Source organism: Filicampus tigris, chromosome 9, assembly GCF_054856515.1.
Source record: "Filicampus tigris isolate MCC_2025a chromosome 9, RoL_Ftig_1.0, whole genome shotgun sequence".
Lineage (NCBI taxonomy): Eukaryota > Metazoa > Chordata > Actinopteri > Syngnathiformes > Syngnathidae > Filicampus > Filicampus tigris.
Window position 1 is genome coordinate 2,112,912 of NC_141225.1, and position 16,289 is coordinate 2,129,200.

The window sequence follows — 16,289 nt, forward strand, 5'->3', positions numbered from 1 at the left end:
TCAAAGGCCGTATCCTGCCTGTTTTTGGATCTCTCGCTACTACAACACATCTGATTCAAATGATCAGCTCATCAGCATGCTCGGTAGAAGTCTGAAACAATCCTGATCATTTGGGTCAGGTGTGTTGTAGTAGGGAGACATCCAAAACCTGCATGATATGGCTCTCGAGGACCCGGAGTTCCCTACCCCTGCTATAGTGAGTACTAAAAATAACAAAAATGAAATGCAATACACAACAGTAAAACAGGAATTTACTTTGGCACCTGCTTTATACCGTACATTGTTCAAAGTTCATACAAGTGGTCATATTTGACAATCATAAATTCTTTAGTTATACTTGCAAATTAATTATTTCGCCATCAAAACCCCTTTCTCAGTGCTTGGCATGTTGTAAAGAAGGAAAGCACGCTTCAGATGTTTGAGATATCACAAAAGCAAATAATGTTTGCGTCAAAGTTCAGCTTGAAATGAATCTTTTCACAAAAAGCTAATTTTCTTTATTTTCTAGCCAGAAAAGGAAAAAATGGTGAAACTTGGCTATCTACGACTGCTGATTGCTAGGGAACGGAGAAGGGCAGAAACTTTTTTTTTGGAATGAAAGAAGCGAGTCTAATCTATCTTTTAGTAAGTGTCCATGTTCACATAGCTGTACAACACAAAATTCTGTGGGTCTTGAAAGATCGGTGAAAATCCTTCAAGATGGCTGGCAAGTGGAGATGGCTGCACGGAAAATGGCTGTCAATTAAAGAGTTAAGTGAGGGAGACAACCGCACGAAGCCGTAGAAATACTGTGTACAGTACACATACTGCGTTTTACACCAATACTTAGCTATAATTCATATATATCTGTAAGTGAAATAGCCAAGTTTGTTGATGAAAACGTACGTAATGAATGAGCCAGCCGCGTGTTCAATATAGCCACATTTACACCTTTGTTCTCGCTCACATGCACTTTCTGTAGAAACCTGTGTCATCCTTGACTGACACTACCTCTTTATTGATTAAAAAATGGTATACTACAAAATTTTGTATGGGGCGCCTCAAAACGTGATAAGGCTCGCTTGGCTTGATATCTATTTTGTGATGCTCTGGTCCAATTCATGTTCGGTGTCGCTTAACACTAAGCTACATAATGCGTTAACTTTAAGCCAAATGTGCATTCACAAATTGTTACAGAACAACACACACATATCGATGCAGTTAGCACACACACGCACGCAAAAACAAACACTTCTGTTGTAGCATAAAATCATTGTTAAAGCAGAGCTGCAGTGTAATGTTAATTGAATTCTTTTTTTTTTTAATTGCTGACTTTGTCAATGTTGATGACTGTCCAACTTGAAAAAAACCTTTGGATTGATATTGTTTTTTGTAAAATAAAATACACACAAAAAAACTTTGTGGACCCGGCCTCTGTTGAGGTTGTACTGTGGAATTATGGGTGTTGTAGAGAAGTGGGAAGACATGCGGAAGCAGGAACGCACGGTACAATCAGCAGAGGGAGATATACACTGTGTTAAGTAAGTGCACACAGTAATTCTGCTGTTCTTTTTATGTATTTTTGTTTATTGATTACACTTGATGTATTATTTCTTGTACAATGTGTTGACATTAGCCTCAAAGCCTATTGTGTATTTTTTATTTTGTTTAGGTACTTTTGTAAATTAGGTTTGTTTTTCTTAGAGCCCATGTTGAAGGACGCAGCAGGAGTATGTCTATGTATGTATATGTGCGTGCGTGTGTGAGAGTGAGTGTTGTAAGCGGGGGGAGGGTTTTTTGTTTGTCTGTTGTGTTTGTTTTTTTTCAAGTCTTTGACGTTTAAATTAGAAGGGGTGAAAAATTGATGGGGGGGAATGTTAAGAGGACTGTATACTGCCAAAATGTGTATGTCTCCTCTATGATCCTAACAATGTATTGGATTTAGTTCATGTTTTTATAGGAGACCCTCTTCTTTTCGCTTATTGATTTGTGCCGACTGGTTAGCACCTCCGCCTCACAGTTCAGAGGTCGTGGGTTCGATCCCAGCTCCGGCCTCCCTGTGTGGAGTTTGCATGTTCTCCCCGTGCCTGCGTGGGTTTTCTCCGGGTACTCCGGTTTCCTCCCACATTACAAAAACATGCATGGTAAGTTGATTGGACTCTCTAAATTGCCCCTAGGTGTGATTGTGAGTGCGGATGTTTGTCTTTGTGTGCCCTGCGATTGCTCGGCAACCAATTCAGGGTGTCCCCCGCCTACTGCCCAAAGACAGCTGGGATAGGCTCCAGCACGCCCCGCGACCCTTGTGAGGATAAGCAGTATCGATAATGGATGGATGGATGTCCTGAAAGTAGATGTTATGATTTGCAAGAACGTTGACTTGATGATACTCACCATAACACATTAGGTAAGTTTTTTTCTTTTTCTTTTTTTTTTATGTGAATGTCATTTTTGGGCATTTTCATTTGATACGTCATATTTCACAAGAACATGCAATGGTGATAAAATAATCTACATTTAAATGATACACACAATGAATAATAATGATAATCCCAGTCTGTTTATTAGATGTTTGTGTCAGTTGTTCATTTTCTGCAGTAATTGTTCATGGCCATACGCAGCACTTGCAGCTGTCATCAAAGACAGATCCAGATCCACAAGCCCTCTCATAGGTGATGCCACCTGCACACATGTAGAAGAGGTTTCTGTTTTCTGGGTGGGGATACAGGCCATCAGGTTTGCCGTTACAGAAGCCGGATCCAGGAGCATGGGTTGTGACCGTGGTGGTTGTGGTTGGACGGGAGGTTGTGCTAGCACCAGGTTTTGGGGTGGTGGTAGGAGGGAGTGGGGGCAACTCTGAATGGTACAGCAAGAAATATGATATGTTAGTGATTAAAGTTAAAGATTTTTGGATTTACTTGTGTTTCTGGCGGTCCAAACATTTCAATTTACCAATATTGAGAAGTTTGCGCAGATGAGACAGGAGAGGGTGTTTGCCTTCTCCACAGAATCGTCCAGCAAAGTCATCCAAATCAAGGGCCCACACAAAAGCACCACCAAACTTCTGCTCCTGCAGGTAACGCACCTAGTGGGATCAAAATAGAACATTTCAATTACTTCTGGAGGGCAGGTCAAAAATTTCCAGTTAACGGCAACCTACTTTGTTCTCATAGCTTTCCTTGGTGTCAAATCCCACCCACTCACTGTTTTTAGTGGCATAGGGAACCTTCTGGTCCTCGATCCATTGAAGGGTAGTGCCCTTCACAAAGCCGCAGATCTGTAGCACAGGCAACAAAGTCAGGTTTCAGTTGTTGGTTATACATTACATAGTTCCAAATCACACTACATATATCAAATCCTTAATTATTGAGAGTACCTCATAATAGGACCAGAATCCAGCTTCACGTGTGAATGGACCAGCTGATGCAGGTCCACTAGCTGGGGCGCCGACTCCAGTGTTTGCTGATGTCAGACGGAAAGTACGACCATAGGCAGCAAAACCCATCCTCAGTTTATCTACTGGGGTGCCGTTGTCTCGCCAATACTTCATTGCGTAGTCCTAAAAAGACATTTAAATGTTTCAGATTTTGTTTTTGAAAATAGGACGATATCTTCCAAGCAATTTGTCGTTGCTTACGGTGTTAAAGTAGATGAGGTCACCAGAGTCCTGGGAGCCACGGAACAGAGGGCTGTTGTGACCAGTGAACCGCTCCCAAGTTCCGTGGAAGTCATAGGTCATCACATTGATGAAGTCCAATTCCCTGAGTTGTGTACAAAACAGCATGAAGCTCATGTGAAGATTTTTGCAGACATAAGAAAATAAATGGATGCACTTACTTGGCAATCTCAGCAATTTCATATCCTCCATCAATTGTCCCCTTTCCAGCAGACACTGCAGCAGTCAACATTAGTTGAGGATTACCAGTGGCCTTGGCCTCAGCAGCATAGGCTTGAACAAGTTCCTGTAGAAATACACCCAAAAATTAATGGAAGCAACTGTATCCATAGTTCAACTGTAAGCAATAACTGCAGCTGAAAATGTAAAGATATACAGTATGTGCCCACCCTGCAGAGCAAAGTGAACCTCTGCTTGTCCACTGGGGGGCTTCCACGAGCTCCGGGGTACTCCCAGTCCAGATCCAGACCATCAAAGCCATGAGTCCTCAGGAATTTGATAGAAGACTGGATGAATTTCTGACGGTTGGCGGGAGTGGACACCGTGATGGAAAACCTGCAGGAAAGATTATTGGAGCCTTTTACACACAATCATGAATAGATGCATCTCAGTAACTAATACTTTTAGGGACAAGCACAGGTGATAAATATGTAGGATACCTTGAAATTTAGTTAAGGATGAATACATTTGAAATGTTCTCATTGGTCTAACATATCATAATCTATTTACCTAATTAAACATGACTATATCATTCCTGGTCCCAGTGTACAGTGACGCCGTTACAACATACACTATTTGCAATAACTACTATTTTGGTCTCAACTGGCGAATGACTCCCAACACATTACACAATATGGTATTGCTACACTATTACCAGGACACAACTTATCAGTCAAAGCAATACATGCATGTCTAAGGTTAAAGTCTAACTCACTGTTGTGAACCAAAGTTCCATCCACCAACAGCCAGGAGTGTCTTAAGATGAGGGTTCCTGCAAATAGCAATGTAGTGCATTACCACAACTACACATAGTATCCTCAGTCATTGTCATCACATGTTTACTAATAGTGCAGAGTAGCTTGGACTGACATTTGATTTTAAACAGCATTTTAACACTGATCACTTACTTGGTCTTCAGGTTGTTAAAAGACTTGTACAGAACGTCATCATTCCACTCATATGTAACCAGTTCATTGTTGTGGTTGATGATAGAGAAGGCATAGATCAGGGTGGTACACAGGAAGGGGTCCACATCTTGTGGCATGTATTTCCCCTCACCAGGTCTATACTGGGACCAGTTGGTGAAGTAGCACACCATTTTGGTGGCAGATCCTGAGTGGAAGAAGAGAAACGTTAACAGAGGGAAGAATTTAAATGAATTTTACATGATAGAAAAGAAAATATGGTGGATGACAACTCACCCAGCTGGCATATCACCAGACACAAACCTAATGAATGTAGAGAAATATTTATAATTTTATATTTAAATAGGGAAAAGATGTGTAAAAATAAAAGAAAAACCTTACCTCTATATAGAGTGTATACTGTGTGTGTGTGTGTATATATATATATATATATATATATATATATATATATATATATATATATATATATATATATATATATATATATATATATATATATATATATATATATATATATATATATATATATATATATATATATATATATATATATATATATGTCATCGATGTCATGTGAAAAACACTTATCTCCATTTTTTTTCATTTTCTTATTTTTACATGAATGGTGTTTCTGCGTTACAGACATCGCATTAATGTGAAAATTAAAAAAGTTTCCAAAATTGGAGATAAGTGTTTTTCACAGGACAGCGATAATATATACACTGTAAATTCTTGTCATACCTGCAAGTATTGTAAGCCTGGTCATCTTGATTTTTATTCACACAACTTGACTGGATTACTGTAAATGAAACAAATAGAAAGGACAAAATGTTGTTATTCAAGACAATCACACAATCACACTTCAAATAAAGGAAGGTAACACAAAAGTTTGTTTTCCTTCATGAACTCACCGTGGGACCGGAGGAGAGACCCAAACAGCAGCAGCAAAGCTGGGTCTTTATATAGTGGATAGGTGTTGACCCAGCCATTTATCACAAAGGTTGTAAAAGTCATTAATATTAAGACATATTTCGATAAGAACATGCAAGTTTTAACTACACGTTGACAATGATTTACCAGATATATAACTCTCTAACATTGCATCTCCCAGTTAATCTACAAATAAATTAGGTCAGTGACCATTGTGTATTGTTATGTAATGTCTTGTCAGAATGACATCCAGTGGCTGTAATCCATTCGCCTTGTGTTTATTTTATAGCCCTGATGAAAAGTTTGGGCAGGCACTTAATTTGCTCCTATCAATAACAATGCAGCTTCAGCATTTTTTTGATACGAGTTTATTGCGTGACTAAATTTAATTGTGACAAACTGTGTGTAGTGGATATAGAAGTGCTGACCAATGACTTCACTAGACATGTTTTGAGTCGGTGGTGACAATCAGAGGTGGGCATTTTACAAAATTTTGCCGGTCCGTCATTTGTCATCCGTCAGCGGCCTGAGTACCTGCCCGTTATTCATCAGTCCATCATTTTTCATGACAGACTGAATTATAATCACCAAATCATCAGTGAAGTCCATCAGTTAGTCCATCAGAAGTCTGTCGGTTCGTCAGTCCATCCCTCCACCCCCCAAAAAAACCAATATCATTGACGACTATGTCTCTCAGTTGCCCCGGGTATGCCTTAGGACCCCCTTGGAAAAGCTGGACGAAGTGCCCAAGGAGAGAGAAGCCTGGGCATCCCTGCTTTAGCTGCTACTCCCCTGACGCGACGGATGGATGCCATCGCAAAAATAAAAACTGAAGCAGCAAAGTAAGATCAGCACAGCACTGCCAAAATATTTGGTCACGTGTATACATACAACATCTGAAATTATATTTTAGTTCATGTCCCTCAATGATGTCATTCTGTATTCAAATAAAATATACTACAAAAAAAAGTTTATGATCGTCCAAAACACAATTTCTGTCATTAAGACTTAAAAGATCAAATACCTCTCTTGCTTCATGGTCATATAAATGTAGAGCCATTCAAAATTCACATTGTTTATACTATTTGAACAAAAGATTTGAAATATAGATGGAAAGCTGATACTGAAATGGCGTGAGATAAATAATATTAAAATTTGTATCCATGCAATATTCACAACCTTGGCACATAAGCACATACTGGGAAACATGACAAAAAAGATTAGACAGTTTGTGATTGTTCCAGTTTTCTGATTAATAGCTTTGATTACATTATCTTGCTCTGCTATAGATCAAACAACTATGACCATTGACCATCATAATGTTCTGTTGCTGGGTGCTTGTTTTCCATTCAACACTAAGTTGTCTTGGAGATAAGTTTAAAACTATCGCTATTTTCTGTGCACAATTGAGTAGTGTGCTTCAAATTGCAGCAAAAAATAAAAATAAACAACCAGCAAAATATACAGATTGTCATAATAAATGGGTTTGATGAATGTTCGTTGATATGCAATTTGAGTTAGCATAACTTAATTATTTCAAAGTAAAGCCAAAGTAAAGCCAATTTACTGTCATGTGAGGATCGGGATTTGGACCCATTCGCAGATATGATACGGACGTTGAAGAGTAAAAAGTCTTTGTCAACAAAAATACAAAGTAACAACAGAGATCAGGGCTGGAAGAGCGTTTGCATCCTCACTCGAAGGTTTGTCGTACTGACAATGTGTCAGTGTGTAACTCAAACTTTTAAACTGTAAGACTTCAGGCCTATATGACATCATAAAGGACAAAGAATAAAAGGACCATAACATCTGCAGAGCAACTGATACAACACGTAAACATCCAGTCATAACAGTACCCCCCTCTCAAGGGGCACCACCTGGTGCCCAGAATGTAAAACCACAGAAACAAGGTAAAAAAAAAAAAACACCAAAAAAACAAATTAAATTTAAGTATAAAACAACAAGAATTAAAGTAACTAAACAGACACAAAAGAATCATGATGAAAACATGAAACCAGTACCAGTCCAGTGGGCGTCCAGGAGGCCAGACAAGAGGGTATTGGCAGGGCCCGTCTGGTGGGCGACCCGCAGACCAAACGAGAGGGTCTTGGCAGGGCCAGTCCGGTGGGCGTCCAGGAGACCAGATGAGAAGGTCTTGGCAGGACCAGTCTGGTGGACGACCCGTTGGCCACGCGAGATGGTCTTTGGCGGGGCCAGTCTGGTGGGCGTCCAGGAGGCCTGACGAGAGGGTCATGGCAGGACCAGTCTGGTGGGCGACCCGGAGGCCACACAGGGGATGAAGGCAGCCTCAGGCCTTGTGCCGGTGTAGCAGAATCCAAGGGCAGCCGCAGAGGTTGCACCGCCGGAACAGAGTCAAAGGGCAGCCGAAGGCCTTGTGCCGCTGGAGCTGAATTAGAGAGCAGCCGAAGGCCTTGCCGCGTCGTAGCAGAATTCAAGGGCAGCCGCACAGGTTGTGCCGCCGGAACAGAATCAGAGGGCAGCCGAAGGCCGAAGCAGGATCGGATGGAGGCTGCAAATCTTGTGCCGCTGGGGAAGAGTCAGAGTCTGCTGGTGCTGAATAGCTAGGATGGGGGCCTGCATTTGCTGAGGTGCCGGGAAGGGGGCCTGGCACTGCAGAGGAACCGGCATGGGAGCCTGTAGTTACCAAGGTGCCGGGAAGAGGGCTTGGCACTGCAGAGGAGCCGGCATGAGAGCCTGTAGTTGCTGAGGTACCGGGAAGAGGGCATGGCACTGCTGAGGCACCGGGTGCAGAGGAGCCGGCATGGAAGCCTGTAGTTGCCAGGGTGCCGGGATGTAGGTCTGGCACTGCAGAGGAGCCAGCATGGGAACCTGTATTTGCCGAGGTACCAGGAAGGGGGTCTGTCACTGCCGAGGCATTGGCACGAGGGCCCGCATTTGCTGAGGCGCCGGGAAGATGAGCCTGGCACTGCAGAGGCACTGGGACGGGGGCCGGCATTTACTGAGGTGCCAGGAAGGGGGGCTGACACTGCCGAGGAGCCGGCATGGGAGCCTGTAGTTACCAGGGTGCCGGGAAGGGGGCCTAGCACTGCCGAGGCATCGGGACTACGGCCGGCATTTGCTGAGGCAACGGGAAGGGGGCCTGCCACCATAGAGGTTGGGACACGAGGGATTGGGAGTACAGATAGTGAGGAATGTAAACGAGAAGAAACGGTATGAATGGGACTATGTGAAGAAGTACGCAGTGAATGAGGTGACGAAAAAGGCGGGGAGTGTAGTGGCTTGGGTAAAGGTTCTTAATGACATGACTTGGAAAAAGCTGAGGAGGAACCAGAATCCCTACTTGGACGCCTATGTTGGCCACCCCGCGGGGGTCCCGTGTAAATGGCCAACCGGGCACCCAAAGTAGGCTCAGGAAGGGTTCAGTGGTGGACACTAAGGGTACAGGTTCAGAATGACGCGACTTGGAAAAAGCGGAATTACGGGAGGAACCAGAACCTCTACTCGGGCGTCTACGTTGGCCACCCCCACCAAGCTAGGGTCTGATGGAAAGTGTTCTGGAGTGGACACTAAGGAATCATCATCAGAAAAACGTGACAAAAACTGACAAGGGCTTGAATAGTAACTAGGGAAGGGACTTGGAAAACAAAAATTAGTGTCAAAATCTGAATCAGAAACTAAGGGATCATCGTCGTACAAAACCTGAGGAGAGCTTGAAAAAGCAGGAAGCCCAAACTCAATGTTATTACTGAAAATAACGTTGTTTGGACAACTTAGATAATGGCAGTAAACTTAAGTGAATTTAACTCAAAATCATTAGTTAAGTTGACTATAACATTCTGTTCCAGACCATTCAGATAATGGCAGTAAACCTGAGTATATAAAACTCAAAAATTAAGTTAAAAATGTCAACATGGTCACACTGACCCAGGTTTGCACCCATCACCTCCTGGTTGGGAAACAACCACTCAACCACTGAGCCATGCCGACCGCAAGTTGCAAGTTCAATCATTCACCCTACTAGACAAATATCAGGAAACCCTTGTTCAAGTAAGCTGAACTTCACCTGATGAGGTAATGAAACAAAGACAGACAACATATTAAAGGGAAAACAAAGTTTAATCATTTAGATTTTTTCGTGCGGGAGAGAGCGAGCTAACGAAAGAGGTTTATTTACCGACAATTAACTGGCTAACTTACGATTCAAACCCGCTGTGGACACGCTTCAAACGCGCCACTTACTCACGTAATTACCCAGCTGCGTGTACTTACTTACATTGCGAGCCCTGGGGTTGGTTTTGTCGTATTGTATGATTATTTGGGTCCAACAGACGACAAGTCTGCAAGCATTCAACAAGTTACTCATTTTCCACACTTCCCCTCCTTCACACTCCCCGGCCTTTAAAATAAAAGCATGCCAGCAAACAACTACACAGCAGTTTTGCTTCAGCGTATTTCCGGAAGTAGGAAAGTGCATGATGTGCCAGTGTCATACTTGAGTGCTGCACGCTGATTGAATATACTCCCAGACACAAGTTCTTTTGAAAGAAGCCTAAAAAGAAGCCTTTCACCGAGTAGGCTGAGATGAAATTTAGCCGCCTCGCGAGCACGTCACACGCATGAGGGCCGATTAGTGGGCCGGACTAAAATCCACTTCCGACCATGCTTAGTCCAGCTATTTTTAAAAATTTGTCAACCCCCAACCCTCCGCCCCAAAAATGGGCATCCGGCCGGGACAGAGGGTGTGACCAGGGACGGGCTGCCCAGCTCTGGGGATAAGTTGTTGGTGTTGAGCGGCTTTCTTTTTTCGGCCCCAGGTAACTGTGGAGTGATGTTAGCATGTTTGAAGTGTTACCTGCAACATACCGAACGGAGGTCCAACAACGCCGACACACAGTTCTTGTTCGCTCCACCACTCGCAGCCTTGCACAGTTGCACTCCATCGCCGCTGTACGGTAGCCGAAATCTTCCTGGCTGATTATACTATACATACAATAAACCATACAAACGGCTGATTTGTATAGTGCAGACGGCTCCTCTAGCTCCATGCTTTCTCCCGCACTCACCATTTTCTTCTACGTTTGTTTTGATCTATTTCTTCTTAAAACAACAAATCTGGCGGTCGTTTGGTCTCAGGCGTTGATTTCCCCCACGCTACCCCCACCCCCCATCAGACGTATTCGTCGTATTAATGCGTGCACCGAACCGTGAAGCCCGTACTGAGACGGTTCTGGACGAATACAAAAACCGTTACACCCCTATTGCCCACCTGTTATTTCACAGTACATGCTGATGATGTGATATTACATTTTATCAAGGCATGCAGTTGGTTAAAAAAGTTTAAGAGTGCTAAAGGTTTTGACTTTCTTGTCAGATCTGTGAAGTTATCAACATTAGTGACCACCCAGCTATGAGAAGATCCTCGAGATAGAAAGTCATCAATGGAGGAGCCATTCTGGCTTATCATCAGCTTCATCCATCCATAGATCCATCCATTATCTGTCGAGGTCGGGTTGCGGAGGGAGCAGCTTCAGCAGGGAAGCCCAGATTTCCCTCTCCCCAGCCACGTCTTCCAGCTCTTCCGGAGGGATCCCAAGGTTTTCCCTGGCAAGCCGGGAGACATAATCTCTCCACCGTGTCCTGGGTCGTCCTCTGGGCCTCCTGGAGATGGAGGAGCAGTGGCTCGACTCTGAATCCCTCCCAGATGGTCGAACTTCTCACCCTATCTCTAAAGTAGAGCCCTGCGTAGGAAACCCATTTTGGCCGCTTGTATCCTTGTTCTTTCGGTCATGACCCACAGCTCATGACCATAGGTGAGGGTAAGTTTGTAGAACGACCGGTAAGCCTTCTTCACCACGACAGACGGATACAGAGTCCGCAACACAGCAGTTGCTGCACTGATCCGCCTGTCGATCTCCTGTTCCATCCGACCCTCACTCGCGAACAAGACCCCAAGATACGTGAACTCCTCCACTTGGGGCAGGATCCCATCCCTGACCTGGAGAGGGCACGCCAGCCTTTTGAGGTCCCCATTCTGAGGACCATGGTGCCAGATTTGGAGGTGCTGATTTTCATTCACACTCGGCTGCAAACCGCTCCAGTGAGAGTTGGAGATCACAGCTTTAAGAAGCCAACAGTACCACATCATCTGCAAAAAGCAGAGATGCAATACTGAGGCCACCAAACCGAACTCCCTCGGCACCTTGGCTGCGCCTAGAAATTCTTGCCATAAACGTTAATGAACAGATTCGGTGATAAAGGGCAGCCTTGGCGGAGTCCAACCCTCACTGGAAACGAATCCGACTTAGTGCCGGCAATGCGACCCAAACTCTGACATCGGTGGTACAGGGACCGAACAGCCCTTATTAGGGGGCTCTGTACCCCGCACTCCCGAAGCCCCCCTCACAGAACTCCCTGAGGGACACGGTGTAGAGCTGGTCCACTGTTTCACGGCCGGGACGAAAACCATTGCTCCTCCTGAATCCGAGATTTGACTTCCCGATGGACCCTCCTCTCCAGCACCCCTGAATATACCTTACCAGGGAAGATGAGGAGTGTGATTCCTCTGTAATTGGAACACTCCCTCCAGTCCGCCTTCTTAAAACGGGGGACCACCAACCTGGTCTGCCAATCCAGGGGCACTTTCCCCGATATCCACGCGATGTTGTAGAGGCATGTCAACCATGACAGCCCCACAACATCCTTTGTCTTTGGGATCTCTGGGCGGATCTCATCCACCCCCGGGGCTTTGCCACCGAGGAGCTTTTTAAATACCTCAGTTACTTCAACCCCAGAGATAGGAGAGCCCACCTCGGAGTCTCCAGCGCTGCTTCCTCAGTGGAAGGCGTGTCGGTGGAATTGAGGAGGTCTTCGAAGTATTCTCCCCACCGACCCACAAAGTCCCGAGTCGAGGTCAGTAGTTCCCCATCCCCACTATATACAATGTTAATGGTGCACTGCTTTCCTCTCCTGAGACGGCAAATGGTGTACCAGAATTTCCTCGAAGCCATCCGGAAGTAATTTTACGTGGCCTCACCAAACTCCTCTCACACCCAAGTTTTTACGTCAGCAACCGCCGAAGCTGCATTCCGTTTGACCAGCCAGTATCTGTCAGCTGCCTCCAGAGTCCCGCAGGCCAAAAAGGCCCGATAGGACTCCTTCTTCAGCTGGACAGCATCCTTTACCAATGGGGTCTATCAGCGGGTTCGGGAATTGCCGCCACGACAGGCTCCGACCACCTTGTGGCCACAGCTCTGGTTGGCCTCCTCAACAATGGAGGCACGAAACATGGTCCAATCAGACTCAATATCCCCGCCTCCGTCGGGAGCCAACCCACCACCAGATGGTGATCAGTTGACAGCTCCGCCCCTCTCTTCACCCGAGTGTCCAAAACATGCGGCCGCAAATCTGATGATACAACTACAAAGTCGATCATCAAACTGCGGCCTAGGGTGTCCTGGTGCCAAGTCCACATATGGACACCCTTATGTTTGAACATGGTGTTCGTTATGGACAATCCATAGTTCAGTAACAGAACCCCACTTGGGTTCGGATCGGGGAGATCGTTCCTCCCAATCGCGCCCCTCCGGGTCTGACTGTCATTGCCCTCGTGAGCAGTGAAGTCCCCCAGCAGAACGATGGAGTCCCCAGGTGGAACGCTCTCCAGCACACCCACCAAGGACTCCAAAAAGGGTGGTTACTCTGCACTGCTGTTTGGTGCATAGGCACAAACAACAGTCAGGACCTGTCCCTCCACCCTAAGTCGGTGGGAGGCTACCCTCTCGTTTACTGTGGTAAACCCCAATGTACAGACACCAAGCCGGGGGGCAATAAGTACAGTAAGTATTCGCACCTACGGACCTCTGTCAAACGGAAATTCCCAGACCCGGAAAAACAACGTATGCATTAAATTTTCTACTCCTATATTACATTAATGATCGATTCCTGACAACGGAAGTTCCGGTATCCGGTACCCGGAACCAATAGCGAAGCGCACAGTAGCGCGAACTCAAGCAGTCCCCGCTCTATACTACGGAAAAAACTTTGACCGCTCCGCCATCATTAGATCAAACGGAAATTCCCTCACTCGTATGCATTAAAAACGTATGCATTAAATTTTCTACTACTTTATTACATTAACGATCAATTCAAAAGTTTGACCGCTCCGCCATCAAAACGGCGACATGTATGTTACTTCTAATTCTGTAATTGCGAAAGATTTTAAATGTATTCATTTACATTTTCGTCTGTAGTTCATGGCATCCAAACAAAGAAGAACGGTAATGACCGTGAAAGAGAGAGTGAAATGCATCCGATTATGCGAAGCTGGACACAAAGTAAAAAACATCCAGGAGACACTTGGAGTCAGAAAAACTCAAATCTACTAAGTCTGAAAAGTCAACATTAAAATACAGTACAGTTTACTCTAGTTAAGTACAGTACTGTACTGCACTGGTATTACAGTATTTTTTTCAAGAATATTTGGAACATTTTTGTTATACTGTACTGTATTTTGTTCATATACCTGTACTTTATAGTGCAGTTTTTGTTTAATAAAATGTTTATTATTATTATATTGCTAGTGTTGTTAACTTGTTACACATGTATTTTGTTAACATACTTGCATGTTTATACAGGACATGTACCGTAGTCGTTTCCCACATAAGGAAATTCCGTTATAAGGAAAGATTGGACAATGCAAATATGATTCCTCACTAGAGAATACTTACTGTATTCCCACACCTGCCTCCCACGCCTCTCACCTTGGGCAACTCCAGAGTGGAAGAGTGTCCAAGCCGTCTCGCGAGGACTGGTAGCAGAGCACAAGCTGTGTGTGGCGGGGAGCCCAACTATATCTAGTCGGTACTTCTCAGCCTCACACATCAGCTCGGGCTCCTTCCCTGCCAGAGAGGTGACATTCCCTGTCCCAAGAGCTAGTTTCTGCCGCCGTTGATCGGACCACCAAGGTCCCTGCTATAACCGCTGCCTTTGGCCCCTCCCACCAGTGGTGAGCCCATGGGAAGGGGGACCCACATTGTCTTTTCAGGCTGAGCCCAGCCGGGCCCCAAGGGTGCAGGCGCTCGCCAACGAGCCACACCTCCAGGCCGGGCTCGAGAGGACGGCCCCGGTTACCCGCCCGGGCAAGGGAAACGTGTTCCATTTTTTTTTTCGTCATAAGGGGTCTATTGAGCCGTGCTTGTTCTGGTTCCTCACCTAGGACCTGTTTGCCATGGGTGACCCTGCCAGAGGCATATAGCCCCAACAACTTAGCTCCTAGGATCATTGGGACATGCAAACCCCCCCACCAAGGTAAGGTGACGGCTCATGGAGGGGTCATCAGCTTAAAAAAAAATAGCTGCAGTCTACCAGAAAGAAGAAGCAGCACTGAGGAGCCACATTGAGAAAAAGACTGCTGCCATAATATTTGATTCAACGCCAGGTGCTGAGAGATGTGTGCTAAATATCCTTTTTCAAAGAATTTTTTTTTAAATTTTAAAGAATATACACATTTGTAAATGTCTGTTGCTTGTTCAAACATCTTTTATAATAATCCACTTAAAATTTGTCAAAAACGTTTGCTTAATTTGCCGCGAAATCAGGCATTTTAGACCCAAACAATCATAAGAAATGCCCACGATATCCTGGAGGGATTTGAGTCCGGGTTCTCCCTTTCAGATAGGATGTTGAAGCTCGGTCATCCGGGAGGGACTCAGAGCTGAACCACTGCTCGTCCGCGTTGAGAGGAGCCATATGAGGTGGCTTGGGCATCTGGTAAGGATCAAATCAATTTTGATTTAAATAGCACTTTTCACATAAAATGCAACTCAAAGTGCTGTTTGCGTAGGGTTGTAGGATGCCTCCTGGACGCCTCCCTGGTGAGGTGTTCTGGGCATGTCCCTGCGGCAGGAGGCGCCGAGGATTCCCCTGGACACACTGGGGAGACTACGTCGCCCGGCTGACCTGGGAACGCCTTGGGATCCCTCCGGAAGTGTTGGAAGACATGGCTGGGGAGAGGGAAGTCTGGGCTTCCCTGCTGAAGCTGCTGTCTCTGCGACCTGACCCCGGATAAGCGGTAGATGATGATGAATACGAAACGTGTACTCGTCAGACCAGAGAACACTTTTCCACTTTGCCTCAGTCCATTTTAGATGAGCTTGGGCCCAGAGAAGCCAGCGACGAATCTAGGTGTTGTTGATAAATGGCTTTTGCTTTGCATAGTAGAGTTTTAAATTGCACTTAGGGATGAAGCGCCGAACTCTATTTAATGACATTGGTTTTCTGAAGTGTTCTTGAGCCCATGTGGTGATATCGTTTATACATTGATGTCGGTTTTTGATGCTGTACCACATGAGGGAATGGAAGTTACGGGCATTCAATGTCGGTTTTCGGTCTTGCCGCTTACATGCAGTGATTTCTCCAGATTCTCGGAACCTTTTGATGACATTATGGACCATAGATGATGATCCCTTAATTCCTTGCAATCTTACGTTGAGGAACATAGTCCTTCAACTAGACTATTTTCTCACACAGTTTGCTTGTTAATGACCGAGCAATACAGGGAATCTCCTTTTATACCCAATCAT

At 44.9% G+C, this 16,289-nt stretch overlaps 1 protein-coding gene and 1 pseudogene across 4 annotated transcripts; both read right to left on the reverse strand.

Moving 5' to 3' along the window:
* Positions 1–2,513: 2,513 nt before the first annotated feature.
* LOC147141636 (acidic mammalian chitinase-like) lies at positions 2,514–7,440 on the reverse strand. Of its 4 annotated transcripts, none has more exons than XM_086041176.1 (13): positions 7,295–7,440; positions 5,709–5,753; positions 5,539–5,596; positions 5,074–5,100; positions 4,780–4,984; positions 4,587–4,643; positions 4,042–4,207; positions 3,814–3,938; positions 3,614–3,737; positions 3,353–3,535; positions 3,137–3,253; positions 2,929–3,061; positions 2,514–2,832 (listed from the first exon to the last, which is right to left on the reverse strand). In XM_086041176.1, exons 3-13 carry the CDS (start codon positions 5,561–5,563, stop codon positions 2,582–2,584), a joined length of 1,413 nt encoding a protein of 470 aa, XP_085897302.1. In that variant the 5' UTR covers positions 5,564–5,596; positions 5,709–5,753; positions 7,295–7,440; the 3' UTR covers positions 2,514–2,581. The 4 variants fall into 4 exon arrangements, with proteins under 4 accessions (XP_085897302.1, XP_085897303.1, XP_085897304.1 ...); XM_086041177.1 differs by having other exon boundaries at positions 5,709–5,782; positions 7,294–7,440; XM_086041178.1 differs by lacking the exon at positions 5,709–5,753.
* Positions 7,441–7,590: 150 nt separating this feature from the next.
* On the reverse strand, positions 7,591–14,866 carry LOC147141637 (uncharacterized; annotated as a pseudogene).
* Between the last annotated feature and the right edge of the window lie 1,423 nt (positions 14,867–16,289).